The 13,667-nt window shown below is 38.0% G+C and overlaps 1 protein-coding gene and 1 long non-coding RNA gene across 9 annotated transcripts in view; one reads left to right on the forward strand and one right to left on the reverse strand.

Moving 5' to 3' along the window:
- ADAMTS12 (ADAM metallopeptidase with thrombospondin type 1 motif 12) overlaps nucleotides 1-13,667 on the forward strand; it is a 136,056-nt gene that overhangs the window by 95,278 nt on the left and 27,111 nt on the right. For 6 of the 7 annotated variants that reach the window (XR_015798289.1, XM_088152863.1, XM_088152868.1 and 3 more), the window contains 3 exons: nucleotides 23-143; nucleotides 9,662-9,906; nucleotides 11,939-12,080. Coding sequence is in view for 6 of the 7 variants with exons in the window: in XM_088152863.1 (XP_088008989.1) it covers nucleotides 23-143; nucleotides 9,662-9,906; nucleotides 11,939-12,080 (508 nt within the window). In the remaining variant the exon portion in view is untranslated. The remainder of the gene's footprint in view (nucleotides 1-22; nucleotides 144-9,661; nucleotides 9,907-11,938; nucleotides 12,081-13,667) is intronic. The other variant, XM_088152864.1, reaches the window with a different exon arrangement.
- Nucleotides 6,286-13,667, reverse strand: part of LOC148214328 (uncharacterized) — a 28,099-nt gene continuing 20,717 nt past the window's right edge. Inside the window, exons 2-4 of one of the 2 annotated variants that reach the window (XR_015798291.1) lie at nucleotides 11,740-11,855; nucleotides 8,963-9,172; nucleotides 6,286-7,999 (exon numbers count right to left, since the gene is read on the reverse strand). This is a non-coding gene — a long non-coding RNA (uncharacterized LOC148214328). Of the gene's footprint in view, nucleotides 9,173-11,739; nucleotides 11,856-13,667 lie in introns of both variants that reach the window. The other variant, XR_015798290.1, reaches the window with a different exon arrangement.

The raw sequence follows: 13,667 nt of genomic DNA on the forward strand, positions 1-13,667 counted from the left end.
AAAAATGTTCTTTTTCCTTTAGACTGTCGGCTGTGATTATGAAATTAATTCCAATGCAACTGAAGATCAATGTGGAGTTTGTTTAGGAGATGGATCTTCTTGCCAAACAGTGAAGATAACATTCAATCAGAGTGAAGGATTAGGTAAAGAAAGGTTCCCTCAACCCCTCTATCAATTTACTGCACCCATTTCAAATGTTCTCTGGAAAAGTATAATCAAAGAAGAGTAAATTTCAGGCATCTTGAAAACAGCCCAGAGGAAAGGTGGAAAAATATTATTTCTTTTTGTTTTTCTCCCCATCCTTCCAATCAGATATGCGTATTCTTCATGAGAGCCTATATCTCTGGATGTTCTAAAAGAATCCAAATACTGTATATTCCATACAAATACATGGATCCAACGACTTTTTGCAGTGCAGGGGTTGGCAGCATTTTGTGGACCTCTATGCCTTCATGTAATGCCCTGGATTATAGGGTTTGGCATAAACCCTAACAATTTGATTTTTAAAAAATCAAATTTAATTTTGGAAGGCCACAGGAATGTCAGCAAGTCTCTTGTACCCAGAAAAGCTAGGTTATCATCCTCAGTTCCATTGGAAGTTGCATCCCCTGAAGAACTCTTGGAGGAAGACATTTTCTGTTGAGATGTTTGGATTAGTGCAACCCCCTGCTCCGTTTCCAATTTTGTTTTGAAAGTATGAAAGAAAAAAGTCTTTGAATCTTGCTGGGATGAATACTAGCTAGAATGGACAGAAGTCATAGCTGAGTTGTCCCAGTAGAAAAAATTCAAAAGTGATGAATGAGCATTCTCTTTATTTGGACTAATGAAAAGAAGGGACCTTCTTCCTTGGTATATTATTTTGATTCTTTTAAAGGTAAGCAGGTGCAGAGGAAATGAACAGTTGAAAAAGCCAAAGGGTGTTTTTCATGGAGAGTTCTTAACACTATGAAGCCAAAGATATTTTGCAGCTATTTTGTCTCTCCATCTACCCCTTCCCACCATGTGGATTTTCTGTGGCCGGAAAAGAAGGAAAGCACGGTTGGAGACGCCGATAGAATTACAGCAAAGGGCTGTGCTGGTTGACCCCTGTGCTATTTGGTGAATCAAGCGCAGCAATTGCAGAATAAATGGCTTATGTAGAAATACCACTTGTTTGGACGGTCTTGTCCAAACAGTCTAAAAATGCAGTGAACGTGGTGTTCAGCTAAGTATGAATAAAATTGGCGCATCCAAGCCTTATCACATGAAATGAGTCATGCTAAGTTAAGTGAAGCTTCACTGCCCCACAATTATGCTTAGGATTGATCTTTCCAGAGGAAAAATAGCCCATAATTACTTGCTTTTTGAAATGGCATTCTTTGGCATTACTACTTTTCTCTCTTGATCCCTCAAGGGTTTGTCAGTTTCTCTCTGCTGTTGTATTGCAATTAGATTCCTGTTTAAGAAAAAAGAAAGAAAGTTGAAGAAGTGAAGTCTCTTCCTTCCTGCCAGACTTACTTACTATGCAGGCAACAGTGGATCCCTGAACAAGTGAAGAAGATTTGTGTGAAGGAGGGAGGGAAAGAAGCAAGAGAAGACCAGGGGTCAACCAAAGCAATGTATGCATGCACACACAAATGTACATTCTGTGTTTGTGTGTGTCAGCAAATCTGATCAAAATGATACACTGAGCTCCATTAAAGGAGTAACACATTCTATATATAGTTTATTCCCAAAATTCCAAAGTGTTAGCCAGTGTCTTTCCATTTTTTTCTTCTCAGTCTGGCCTACAGCCTTGGAATTCCATTGAGGTCTCTCTTCCAAGCCTAGCACAAGTATTACCAGCCAGGTTTTTGCCCTCTGCTTAGGCTAAGCCCCTAATGAGTACTGTAATACTTATGTCCCATGACAATCTCCTGGGAGTAGATTAATGATTTCTCCCTCAAGAAATTCAAGGCAAGAAGAAATCCTCTAGTGTTAGTCTTCACAAGCCAAATTCTCCAATTTTTCAGCCATGTAGGAAATACCCTACTAAAAAATATGCAAGATGGTGGCATGTTCATCACTTTTCTTGGCACAGAGGCTTCATCTGATCAAACAACTTTGCTTTAGTACATTACCTGTACAGGAAGCCCCAGCAGAGAGAAGAAGCAGTTAATCTTCTATTAAAGTTAATCTTTCTATTACCTTCTGACCATGTTCACATAAGAGAACAACAGAGTTTTCTATCATACTGAGCTGGTAGGCGAAAACAATAGTTTAAACCCTTAAAAAGGCCTTTCACAGCCCATAAGCAAAGAATTCCATCCAATTCTTTCCAAAAATCCAGATCCACCTATATATCTGATTTCTCCTCACCCACTTTGTGTCCCTCAGCTCCATCCTGAGTTTTTTTTTATTTGATTAAAGTTTAAGCCCACCCATTCATCAGAAATTCTGGGTCCCTTACAGAGGATTGAAAAAACAGATAAGAACAAGTAAACAAAAAACAGTAACAGTAAAAAGTGTCAGGGAAAATTCACGTTAAACACGGGAGACAGACACACAATAACACAAGTCACTTCAAAGTTCCAAAAGCTTTATTAAATGTTAGTTCAACAAGCAAGTAAAATTCAGTCAAAAGCATACAAGGTACTTACTTAGATACACATTGCAATGCGGACCAGCTTGACCGAGCCGTCAGGTAAGACAGCTTGACCAAGTGGTCCCGTTCACTTAGATGCAATCCTTTTTATCCTTTAAAACCGCAAACCACAATCATGACTCTCAGGATTTGCAACTGAATCATAACTTCCTTGGTGCTAATTTTACCATACTTTACCATACTTCCCTTGTCACGTCTTTTCCCATCAGCAGTTTGCTTAGTCTTGCAAGTTTACTTATTTCCTGTTATTGCCCTACAGGGCACATTTTAGCTAACTTGGCTTTATTAAATGCAATCAAAATTAACATTAAACCATATAAAAGGCTACTAAAATTTTCCTCTCACAAAAGCAACCATGTCAGAACAGGAGGCAAACTCTACTAAATCACAATTACATAATTAGGGTCCCACCACATTGCCAACTCTGTGGAAAAATCCAGCTCTTTTATGCCCTACTAAGGTTTAGCAGATCAGAGTTGTACATACTTGGTGGGGAAATGCTTTCCCAAAGAGCAAGTGTGGCCATCAACTAGCAACAGATTGCCCATTCCTGCTCTGTGCAAAGCCTTTAAAGACATCTTTAAAGAATAAATGCATTCCTTCTATGAGAGAAGAAAATTTATCCCCACTATCAAGCCCGGTAAATGTATTTTCAGATTTAAGCAAAAATCCTTACAAAAAATATCTGATCCAAAAATTACCCTGCCAAAGCAGATAGCAAATGAGGTCCATTTTACATTATCCACCCATTTTACCTGCAGCCATTATAATAACGTTTTCTTCTTTAAAGACTGTCCTTGATAGGACTGGCAAAGTAGAATCCTGTAGATTCTTGAATTAAAGGTTTAGAGGTTAACTAAAAATATTTTGATTTAAATATTTTTTTAACAAACTTTGATATTGTGGTGGTGATTTCATTTATGAGGGAGACAATCACGTGCATATCTACATCTGAGTCTCATTGGTTAGAGGAGGGATTGTATTTCTGTAACTGGTTTTATTATCTCAGTTTTCTGAACAGCCTGTAAAGTACACCATTATTAATTATTCTAGTTTATTACAGTGTAGAAATAGACACTTTGGTTGAGAATATTTTACATCCATCGTAATTTGTTAGTGCTCTGAGCTGCAGAGTTAGACATGTTTGGTTGCTAGTAAGTCCCAGATTTCAGCCCCAAACCATTTTTGAAAGACTTCATACATATTTTATTGCCTTCCCTGGCAAAGTGTTGCACAACCCAGGCAGGACAACAAAATAAATTCCAGTGAAGTAATTTGCTATGTTTGACCAGCACTAGTTTGGGAAAGCAATAGGGTGTATATTTTATGATGTCCTGGCAACATTATGTAAATGCTTTACTGCAAAGTTGTAGGCAGATCAATGATTTCTTTTCTTTGTTACCACTTTTCATTAGAATTAAAATAAAATAGCATGGATACTCTTTGGGATTTTGAGTGAAGCTCTTGAAGGCAGTTACGTGCTTTACTGCAATATCAATTCAGATTAGCCATATAAAAATATACAGCTAATGATGCACACAGACAAAACTGTCATTTGGGTAACCACACAGATCATTTCCTTTCTAAGATTTTGCTCAAGTAAAAACAAAAAAAAAAGTTGTACGCTGAAACTAGGTTTACTGATTGGCTGTAGCCGGTGTGGCTATGAACCCATTAAATTTAATTAAATTTAAATAGCCAGAGTCTGTTTTAATGCACCAAATTAGATGTTAAATAAATGTTATCTATTTGGTGTCCCAAGTACATACTATATACTATTTGTGTTTAAAAACTAAAAACAAAAAAGTAACTGACCTGAACATGAGAGCATGAATAATACGGAGATAGATAGATAGATAGATAGATAGATATATATATATATATATATATATATATATATATATATATATGCTTAAACTAGCATTTGATTGCTGCAAGGAATACCTTATCGTTTATATTACAAATGCAAGTGGAAACTAAGCTAATTCATAAAAAGGAGATCACATGGAGATTCCTGTTTTAATGTTAGATTTGTATACATTTTCATTTCTTATCCGTTTTATAAGAGAGCTATTACTATCCTTCAGGATGCTAGGCATGGAATTGGGGATTATGCAGTGTACCTGTTCTTATGTAAAATTGTTAAAATACAAATTAAAAAGAAAAATATTATTTTTCAATACCCATACATTCCCGCGAGGAATAGAAATGCACATGTGATGCATTTTCTTCAGGCTAAGCTTGTTGACAGCAACACCATAAAACAAACCCACTCCTCCAAAACTTGTTCTCAGAGAAAAACAAAGCCACTTCCCCCATCGAAATTCCTTCAAAAATCCAAGAGATCCTCCATTTAGACGAGTGTTTCTCAATCTCAGAACCTTTAAGCTGTGTGGACTTCAGCTCCCAGAATTCCTCAGCCAGCAGTTGAAGTCCACGCATCTTAAAGGCTCTGAGTTTGAGAAATGCTGATTTATACCATACTTGATGCTCTTTCTATATCAGATTGTTCTATAAGTCTTGACTTCCTGCCATATTATTATTTAAACAACCAAGCTACTATTCTTTAAAAGCCACTGGGCCTGACAGGAGTTAATGTCCCAAGTAACCAGTAAGAGCTCTTAATAACCTGCTTTTTGGCTCAAGTCTGGTTTAGGGTTTGTGTCAGGGATGTCTGCTGGGGGGGAGGGGGTGTCAAAAACGTCAAGATCATATAGTTGTGGCCACTGCCTTGACTTTTTTGACCCCCCTCAGGGGATGTTATTAAATTTAATATCAGGTCCCTAAACGTGCCATTGATATTAGTTGAGATTAATCATGACACCCCGTCTGAATAGGTAAGTTCTTAGTTCCTTATATATTAGGGACGGTATAAATAAGTATAGGATCTGTATTACAGTTTCAATACCAGTTATCCCGGCCAAGAGAGATGTCTTTGCGAGCATTGTCAAAATGTACCAACAAGCCTTTCCCAGGCCACATCTTTACGCTTGTCCAAGCCCTATTAAATAGGCTGGTGCATTATTTGATATGAATAGGAATCATAGCTCTATCCAGAACACCAGCTGAAATTCACACACGCCGCGTTGTGCAGCTGGGGGAAATGATTCATATTTTCAGCTATTGTTTCTTTTCTATTTGAATAAAAGCTATCAATTTCTCCTTGAGAAAAGCATGAGGGAAGGAGGGAGAGCAGAAAGCTTTGGTACAAAGCATTTTTTGGGAAAGAGCAGGGAGAATACAGATCTGTAGCCAAACACTGATGTTTAACTTTTTCAAGGTTATGTAAGACTTCTGTTCGGTGCTTATGAAAAAGAGAACAGAAAGGTTATGGCTTCTGTTTGTCCTCCTGGCCATTACATTTTATCTGTGGGTTTACAGCTGCTTTAAAATTCAGGGTATCCAGTACTGTTCTATAAAACTCTGTTGTGTAAGCCTTAAAGACCTTTCATGTATTTATCAGAAATTTCTAAGCCAAAATCTGAATGCAGCCATCCACCCATTGCAAAGGACATCTGAAAAGGTGCTTAAAGGCTATGATAGTAAGGAAAAAAAGTCATGATGTATAGCTGCCTACAAAACTTTGCGCCTCTGGTCCTCTCTCATAATGCTTTCATTTAAAATACTTTTTTCTTTTCATTCTTCAGTCAGAGGAGCACCTACTGAATCCTGCTGGGAAGAAATCTTATTGTCTTTAAAGATATGATTGATTCTTGCAGATGGACTGGAAAAGTTTTGAAAATATTCTAATTTTAGAAGTGTGCACTTTTCAAGAGTCCTGATTACTGAGGAACATTATGTCCTAATTAGTCTTTGGGGGCCAGAGTTTGCCACCAAGAATCAGAGAAATTGCAAGTCATTTCTGCAGCTAAGATTGCAACAGGGAGAAAAAATGTTTCTGTATCCTGTTAACTCTTACTTGCAAAGCTTTCTTGTTAAATAAAAAGGTCTAGTAATATATTAGGCATCACTTTGACAGCTGAAATACAGATTAAGAATTCTGTAGGGACTGACTTGGAATTCCACAGCTACAGGCCCTGGGGTTTGATGCACAAGTCACATTATGGGCCAGGATGTTAGTGGAGCCCCTTATGTGTAGTTATGTGAAGGGCCTTGGTTATTTTTAGTTTGGTGTTGCCTTGCAGCTTTTATACGTCGTTTTTATTCATGTGTTTTGAAGCTGCCCATTGTTACTTGGTTGAGTGCCCATGTAAATATTCTAAATAAATAAATACATTTATAATGCATCTTGCTTGCTTTTAGGTTAGTGCAATGTGTGATTCCACTTATGGTGGCTTACAGTTGTGTCCAAAGCAGGTCTCTATGTTCAGCAAACCATTCTTTAACATTTCTGGATTAATGAGATGCTCTTCCCAATTGGTATTTGCCCTATTATAATACACTGACTTGGAATTTTGTATTTTATTTTTATGTTTTGGTTTTTAAACTTGTACACTGATCAGAGTCCTTCAGGGCTGGGGCAGTTTACAAAAATTATGGCTGGCAGATCTGTCAAAGCCCAGGTCTCCTTACGATTTGGTAACTTTCAAAGAGTTAGTAAACTGAACTCAGACAGATGTCTAGTTTATTGAAGATTCATTAATTATGAAACAGGCCAGATAATAACTAGAACAGAGATGGCAGAAATGTAATAGCAAGGATATTCAAACATGAACAAAAGCACATTATTTCACCTGTTTAATGGAAGTGTTGATTCTGAAATGATTGTACTGTATGTATAAGAACTATACATCCTTGAGTACCTGTCCAACAAAACTGTCCTGGGAAGTGAGTAGTTACAGAAGTAAGACTTAGATGGTAATATAGTGAGATCCTAGTAGTAAATACATACTGTAATAAGTTTGCAAGGGACTTAGAAGATAATGTCAGTTGTATCTGATGTGAAGTTATTGTCAGTTTGCCAGTACAGTTTCAGTAGAGGTTTCTAAAGCTCTGTCTTGTATGACTTCAAGTTCCATTGATATGGGATATGGGCAAAGTATTGGAAGATGCAACTTACCTTCTGTTGTCTTGCCCATCATCAAGAACGTTTGGCTTGGTCACTTAATCTCTTTTGGCATAGGATGCTGTAAAACAGGATTTTTAACATCCCATGATGTTCCATGTTGGAGAATTCGACTCCAAATATCTATGAAACAAATGAATGATCTCTGTCCATTTCAGTTTGGCCTCATGCTTGGATTTGATACTGACACTGTTCTGGTCACCCTAATGGATGTTCTCGATTAGGAGAGAGGCAGAGAAGATGCAACCTTGTTGATAATCTTCATTTCTCTGTGGCTTGATACCATCCGCCATGGAGTCTCTTGGTAGCTTGGGAGTCAGAGGCATTGTGAATTATGGTTAAACTTTGATCTGAAGAGTAAGTTTCAGAAAACAACACAGGTGAGAGTTTGTTTAGCTGTAGGGCATTTGTGCCATGGAGCCCCAGAAGTTTATTGTGCTCTGGAGTCCCTCATACTTATTAACATCTATTGGAAACCTTTTGCTACGATCATTATGGGATTTGGGAGGAGGGGGGTCATTCATGCAGGTGAACTCCAGCTCTATTTCCCCTCAGACAGCTGAGTCAGTATGGATGGATTGAGGACTAATCAACTGAAGATGAATCCTAATCAGACAGATGAGTTCTCACACTTAGGTATGCAGCAAGTTGTATTAAAGAGCAAATGTCTAAGCTGTTAGGATGAGCTAAATTCTTTGTTCAGTGCTATTTCATTTGACCCTTTAGATTGTTTCAAGGAAACTAAAACAGTGAGATGGGGAGGAGGGGTTAATTCCTTAGTGGCTTGTTGGTTTATTTAAGCTTCTTGGTACTGATGTTTTATGATTAAAGACAATCATAAAACTGCCTCTGCTCAGACAGGGGATACATTTAAGGGTAGGACCTGTTTAATCAAGACTCCTGGCTAAGAACGAGTCAGAGAGTTTCATGTTTGTTTGAATGCAAATGAAATAGTACAACTGGGGGCGGGAGGTCCTTGTTTAATCATTATTGCTAATTGGACAGAGAATTCTACATGCATTCAAGCAGGCATGGTGAAGCCATGAATGAGAATGCACATACTGTGCCATCCCTCTTACACAAAAGTGCTTTGCACAGATGGAATGCCTGAACAGGAGCAAATTGTGAATTAATTCAATTTTCAGATCTAGTTTTCAACCAAACGTTCTTACATTAGAAACCACTGAGGTGCTCCAAAGTAAGGGCGGGCAACATCTGTTGTTGGACTGGAGCTCCCCTCATTTCTCACTATATCGTCATTAAGGATGTATGTGGGATACTGAATTATACTTCAGAAATATGGAATTTGATACCTTAGGAAGAGCTCTGGCTCTTTCAAGCCTTGGGTTCAGCTAGGAGAACCATCTACGTAGGTGAAAAGAAAGGAGAATTCCAGATGTTAAAGAGTGGATTCCAGAGATGTGTTCTTCACTGATTTTTGAAATGTCTGGATATTGTGGAAATCAGGAGGTGGAGCAGGAGGTAGATATTCCTATTACAGTGATTGAACAACCAACATAAAACTGCAAAACACATAGGAGAGAGAACAGAACAACAGAATAACAAACCCCTTGATATTACAGTAGTGGCATGTTTCTACGTGATCTAAATTTAATAATATGATAAAGGGTTGACCTAACTGTATGTTAATACTACATGGATCTTTTTCTTTTATAAAAAAAATAGTTCATATTCTCTCTGACACACACACACAGATACAATTGTACTATCACTGTTATATAACTGTTATCTCTCTTTGTTAAATTTCATTAATAAAATAAAAAGGTAAATATTTTAAAGACCTCCTGGAATGCTAGACAGGACTAAAGGTACTGGAAGCCATATATTGCTCACCTCTGTTCTAAACCAGAGGTAGCCTATTTATGGCCTTTTACACACTGCAAGTCCCAATATCTTGGACCACTGGATGATGCTAGCTGGGTTTCAGCAACATCTGGAGATGTTTTTAAATCCAACACATAGGTTACATTGTCTTTGTCTTCCTCACATAGGTTACGTTGACATTGGCCTGATTCCCAAAGGCGCAAGACACATCAAGGTGGTTGAAGTGTCAGAAGCGGGGAATTTCCTTGCGCTACGAAGTGAAGACCCTCAGAAGTATTACCTAAATGGAGGGTTTATTATTCAGTGGAATGGAGATTACAAAGTGGCAGGAACAATATTTCAGTATGGAAGAAAAGGAGATTTAGAAAACCTCACTGCTTCTGGACCCACAAATGAATCCTTGTGGTTACAGGTATGCTGGTGTGTCAAGTGAGAAACAGGCACTAGCTAACTGATGGGTGTAATGTGGAGTGTGAATGTAGCGCAGAAAGGAAATTTTCAACATTTGCAGCTTTTCTCATCTCACACGGTTGTGCTGCTGCAAATAACAGCTTGTGAACTGGATCCAATGTGACCTACTGCAGCTAACTTGATAGGTGCCAATTTTTTAACTGGACCTTGTAGGATATTATATGTGCATAGTATATATAAATTTAAATGAATGAATGAATGAATGAATGAATGAATGAATGAATGAATGAATGAATGAATATGCTCTGTAACAGCCAATGGGAAGTATACCTTGGAGAAACTGTATCTTGTGGTTCCTGCCTAGTGAGACATTGTTATGGACTCTCTCAAAAGTCAGCAATATTTATATACATCCCTTAATTCAGTCCACTGTTCAAATCTTAAACGACATGGAGAAATCTGTTCTCTTCCCCACATGATCTTCCTACAGAAAACAGCAGAATGTATGGCCCTGCAATGAAATGTTGCAGAGGAGATTATTTCTGGCCAAGCTATCTCTTCTGTTAGTTTTTCATAGTTTTAGAATTCCCTGTCTATACCTAGTTTTCATTGAATTGCTTGCACTGTCTCCTCTACTTCCCTTTTTTCTCTTTCTCTCTCCATATATCATTGTTGAGGAATAGGTACATTGTCCAGTGTACTAACAGATGATCAAATTAATATGCTTGGTAATATATCAGATTAATTTCTCAAGGTGCAGTTACTGTGAATGGGATGTAATCTCCAGATAATTAGAAGGTTCTGTCTCCACATTTTGTTTCTATGTGTCTTTTCATCTGTCTTCTTTTAATAGCCAGCCCATTCATTTTAACTTTCCCAGTTCTTGAGGTTTCCCTCTCTTAGTCACCGTTCTATAGATGCTGACTATCGATGGTTCCCACTAAGGTGTATCAGGCTTTTTTGTCTCTTGGGATTTTTCTTTTACTTTTGCAAAAATCCTCTACCCACAATACCTTGTTCTGATGAACTACCCTCAGACTAGGCATTTGGTCTGGAAGGCCTTCTAGAAAACAGTCCTGGTCATTTTCCTGCTATATTGCCCCCAGTCTACTGGTCTCAATGTCACTCTTCTCAATCTATCACCAGAACCTGATTTCACTCTGCCTCGTAACTGTGTTTGCCCTACATGTATTTATTGGTCACTTTTTTCTTGTTCGGAAAACAAGAAGAAGATTTCGGTGCTATTATTTACAGCAGTAGAACATATGGCCTGCAGATGTTGTTAGATTACCTTTTGCAGGGGCTTATGGAAAGGGTTGTAGGTTTTCTACCTCTTTGATTGAACACATCAAAATATTAGAGCGGCCAGAGCTGGGACGCAAGAACAAATGGAAGCAAGGAGATCCAGAAAACTGTAATTCTTTCTGCCACCTTGTGTGAGAGATGGTGAGGAGGCTGGGAAGGAAACAGGAGGAACTCTAAACATAATCCACAGATGGGAGAGGAGTTTGTTAGCAGTTTATATCTACACAAGTCGAGGTGGCAGCCATGATGATGAGACTGAAGTGACTGCATTAAAAACAGGTGGAGTTTCAATCATACTGTTGTGGCCAGCATCTAGACATTTTTAGCACACCCTGCAGAAACCCCCACATATCTACAGTTCATACCAGCTTGCAAGAAGCCCTGGGGGAAGAGATTCAAATTGTTCAAGGAGACTTCATCTTAAAGAGCACAATAATTTATTTATTATTTTCCCCAAACTAGAGACTCAAAATAGCTAAATAGAAGAGATCTGGAGTGACTCCTGTAGTTTCCAGGATGAATACTTTACCTTTAATTCTTATATGAAAACTCCTTTTTGAGGTCTGTGTGATTCTTGCTTCCTTGGTTGTGATCTGTGGTTTGGCTCATGGTCTTCTGGATCTTTGTAGCCCCAATCTGGTAGTCCTAAAAATAGAGAAAAAGAAGAGAAGAGAGTATTCTGGTTCGACATCATTTTGTGATTAAAATGTACAATAAATCTTGTTCAGCTCCTTTTTCAGGAGAACAACCCTGGAATAAAATATGAATACACTGTCCGCAAAGACTCAAACTTGGAGAATGAAGTGGAGGAGCCTGAATACTTTTGGAAATATGGAAGCTGGACAAGTTGTAGTGTAACTTGTGGCAATGGTAAGAAATCACGATGCTCCAAGTTCCTTTCCTCTCTCTTGTCAGCTGCTTTGGTCTCACCATTCAGTATTCTAACAATATACTGACCAGGGTATAATTAAATTGCTCTAGAACTGGCAAATAGTGTGTTATTAATACCTAATTTACATGCTCTTTGAAAGGCCATCAATAAAATCAGCATACAGAAAGCTACACTGTGTGTCTACTAAATTTATTTATCTTAACTAATAATCTATTAGTTAAACTTCAGGAAAACAATGGTATTTTTCCTACTGCAGGAGATAAAAGCAGCTTTTGTTTTGCCCTATTTTAATACAGATATCGCACTGTAAAAATCAGCAATCTTTTCACATTTTTTTTTAAAAATAAGGGTAGAAAGCATTTATATTAGCTCTGTTCAAGCTAATAATAACTGATGAAGTAATTGCTGGAGGTGACTTCTAGCTGCCTCTGTGGAGTGAATAAGGTAGAAAGAGAATTTCACTCTTGTCAGAAACTGAAAGTATGTAGTGAGCAGAGGGGACCTCAGCCAGCATCAAGCCTTCATGCATTACTGACAGACTAGCTACCGGGTACTTGGGTTGGAAGGTCAAAATGAACAGACCTCCCTGCCCAGAAGCATATATGCACAAATCTGTTTGTAAAATAAAAGCCAGCTTATTTTGAAGCCTGGCAAGCTACCTGTGCTTGATCTCTTGTCATTCAAGAAGAGGCTAACATCCCTCACTTGCTGCCCATGGTAACTGAGATGCCCTCCTTGATGCTGCTGGTTAATTTCTGGTAATTATCCTTTCTTCTTGATTAATTCTTATTACCAACTTACTTCACCATTTACATCTGTACAAAACAGTTCCTATGTACTGGTCTAGTTTGAACTGAACGGAGGGAAGAAGGAAGTGTTTGTAAGCACAGAGATTATCAATCTAATCAACAGGAGGCATGTTAGATAGAGACGTGTGAAGTAAATACTTTAGATAAGAAAGGAGATAAAAGCGCCTCTACTATTTATATCTATTGCCCCTAGTTTACAAGTGCAGAAAACTGGTTCATGTAAAGTTGAATTCCAACAGGGTCAATCTGGGTTTGCCTAACCTGATGACCCTGAGATGAGTTGGACTTTGGTTCCTATATTTTCCCAGTCTGCATGGTTATTGGGGGATTTTGAGGAACTAAAGTCCCACACATCTAAAAGGCAACCTATTTATTTTCTTCTGTTTCCTCTCATCTTTTCATTTCTCTTTCCATTTCTTCTTGAGCTTCTTCAAGATCTTCCCTAGTGATCCTTTAGTACTGGCAGCTTCTCCTTTCTTTTTGAATTAAAAATCCATTATGTGGATGGCACAAGGCCATATCAGGAGTAGAAAGAATTTTTTAGCTGGAATGCTAAATGACAATGTTAACTACCATTACAGTTCCTTAAAAAACTCTAGGACACACAGACACACTCTGCAATGATATAAGTGAAGTCCACTGGAGCTGGGCAGCCAATGAATTTAAATAAATAAATAAATAAATAAATAAATTTAAAAACTGGCAGATGCTTGGTGCGGGCATTTGGTGTTAATGGCAAGCAGGATGCCCTCCTGA

The sequence above is a fragment of the Python bivittatus genome, unplaced genomic scaffold, assembly GCF_059951505.1.
Source record: "Python bivittatus isolate LINGU-HERP-01145 unplaced genomic scaffold, Pbiv_v1 ctg000570_np1212, whole genome shotgun sequence".
NCBI lineage: Eukaryota > Metazoa > Chordata > Lepidosauria > Squamata > Pythonidae > Python > Python bivittatus.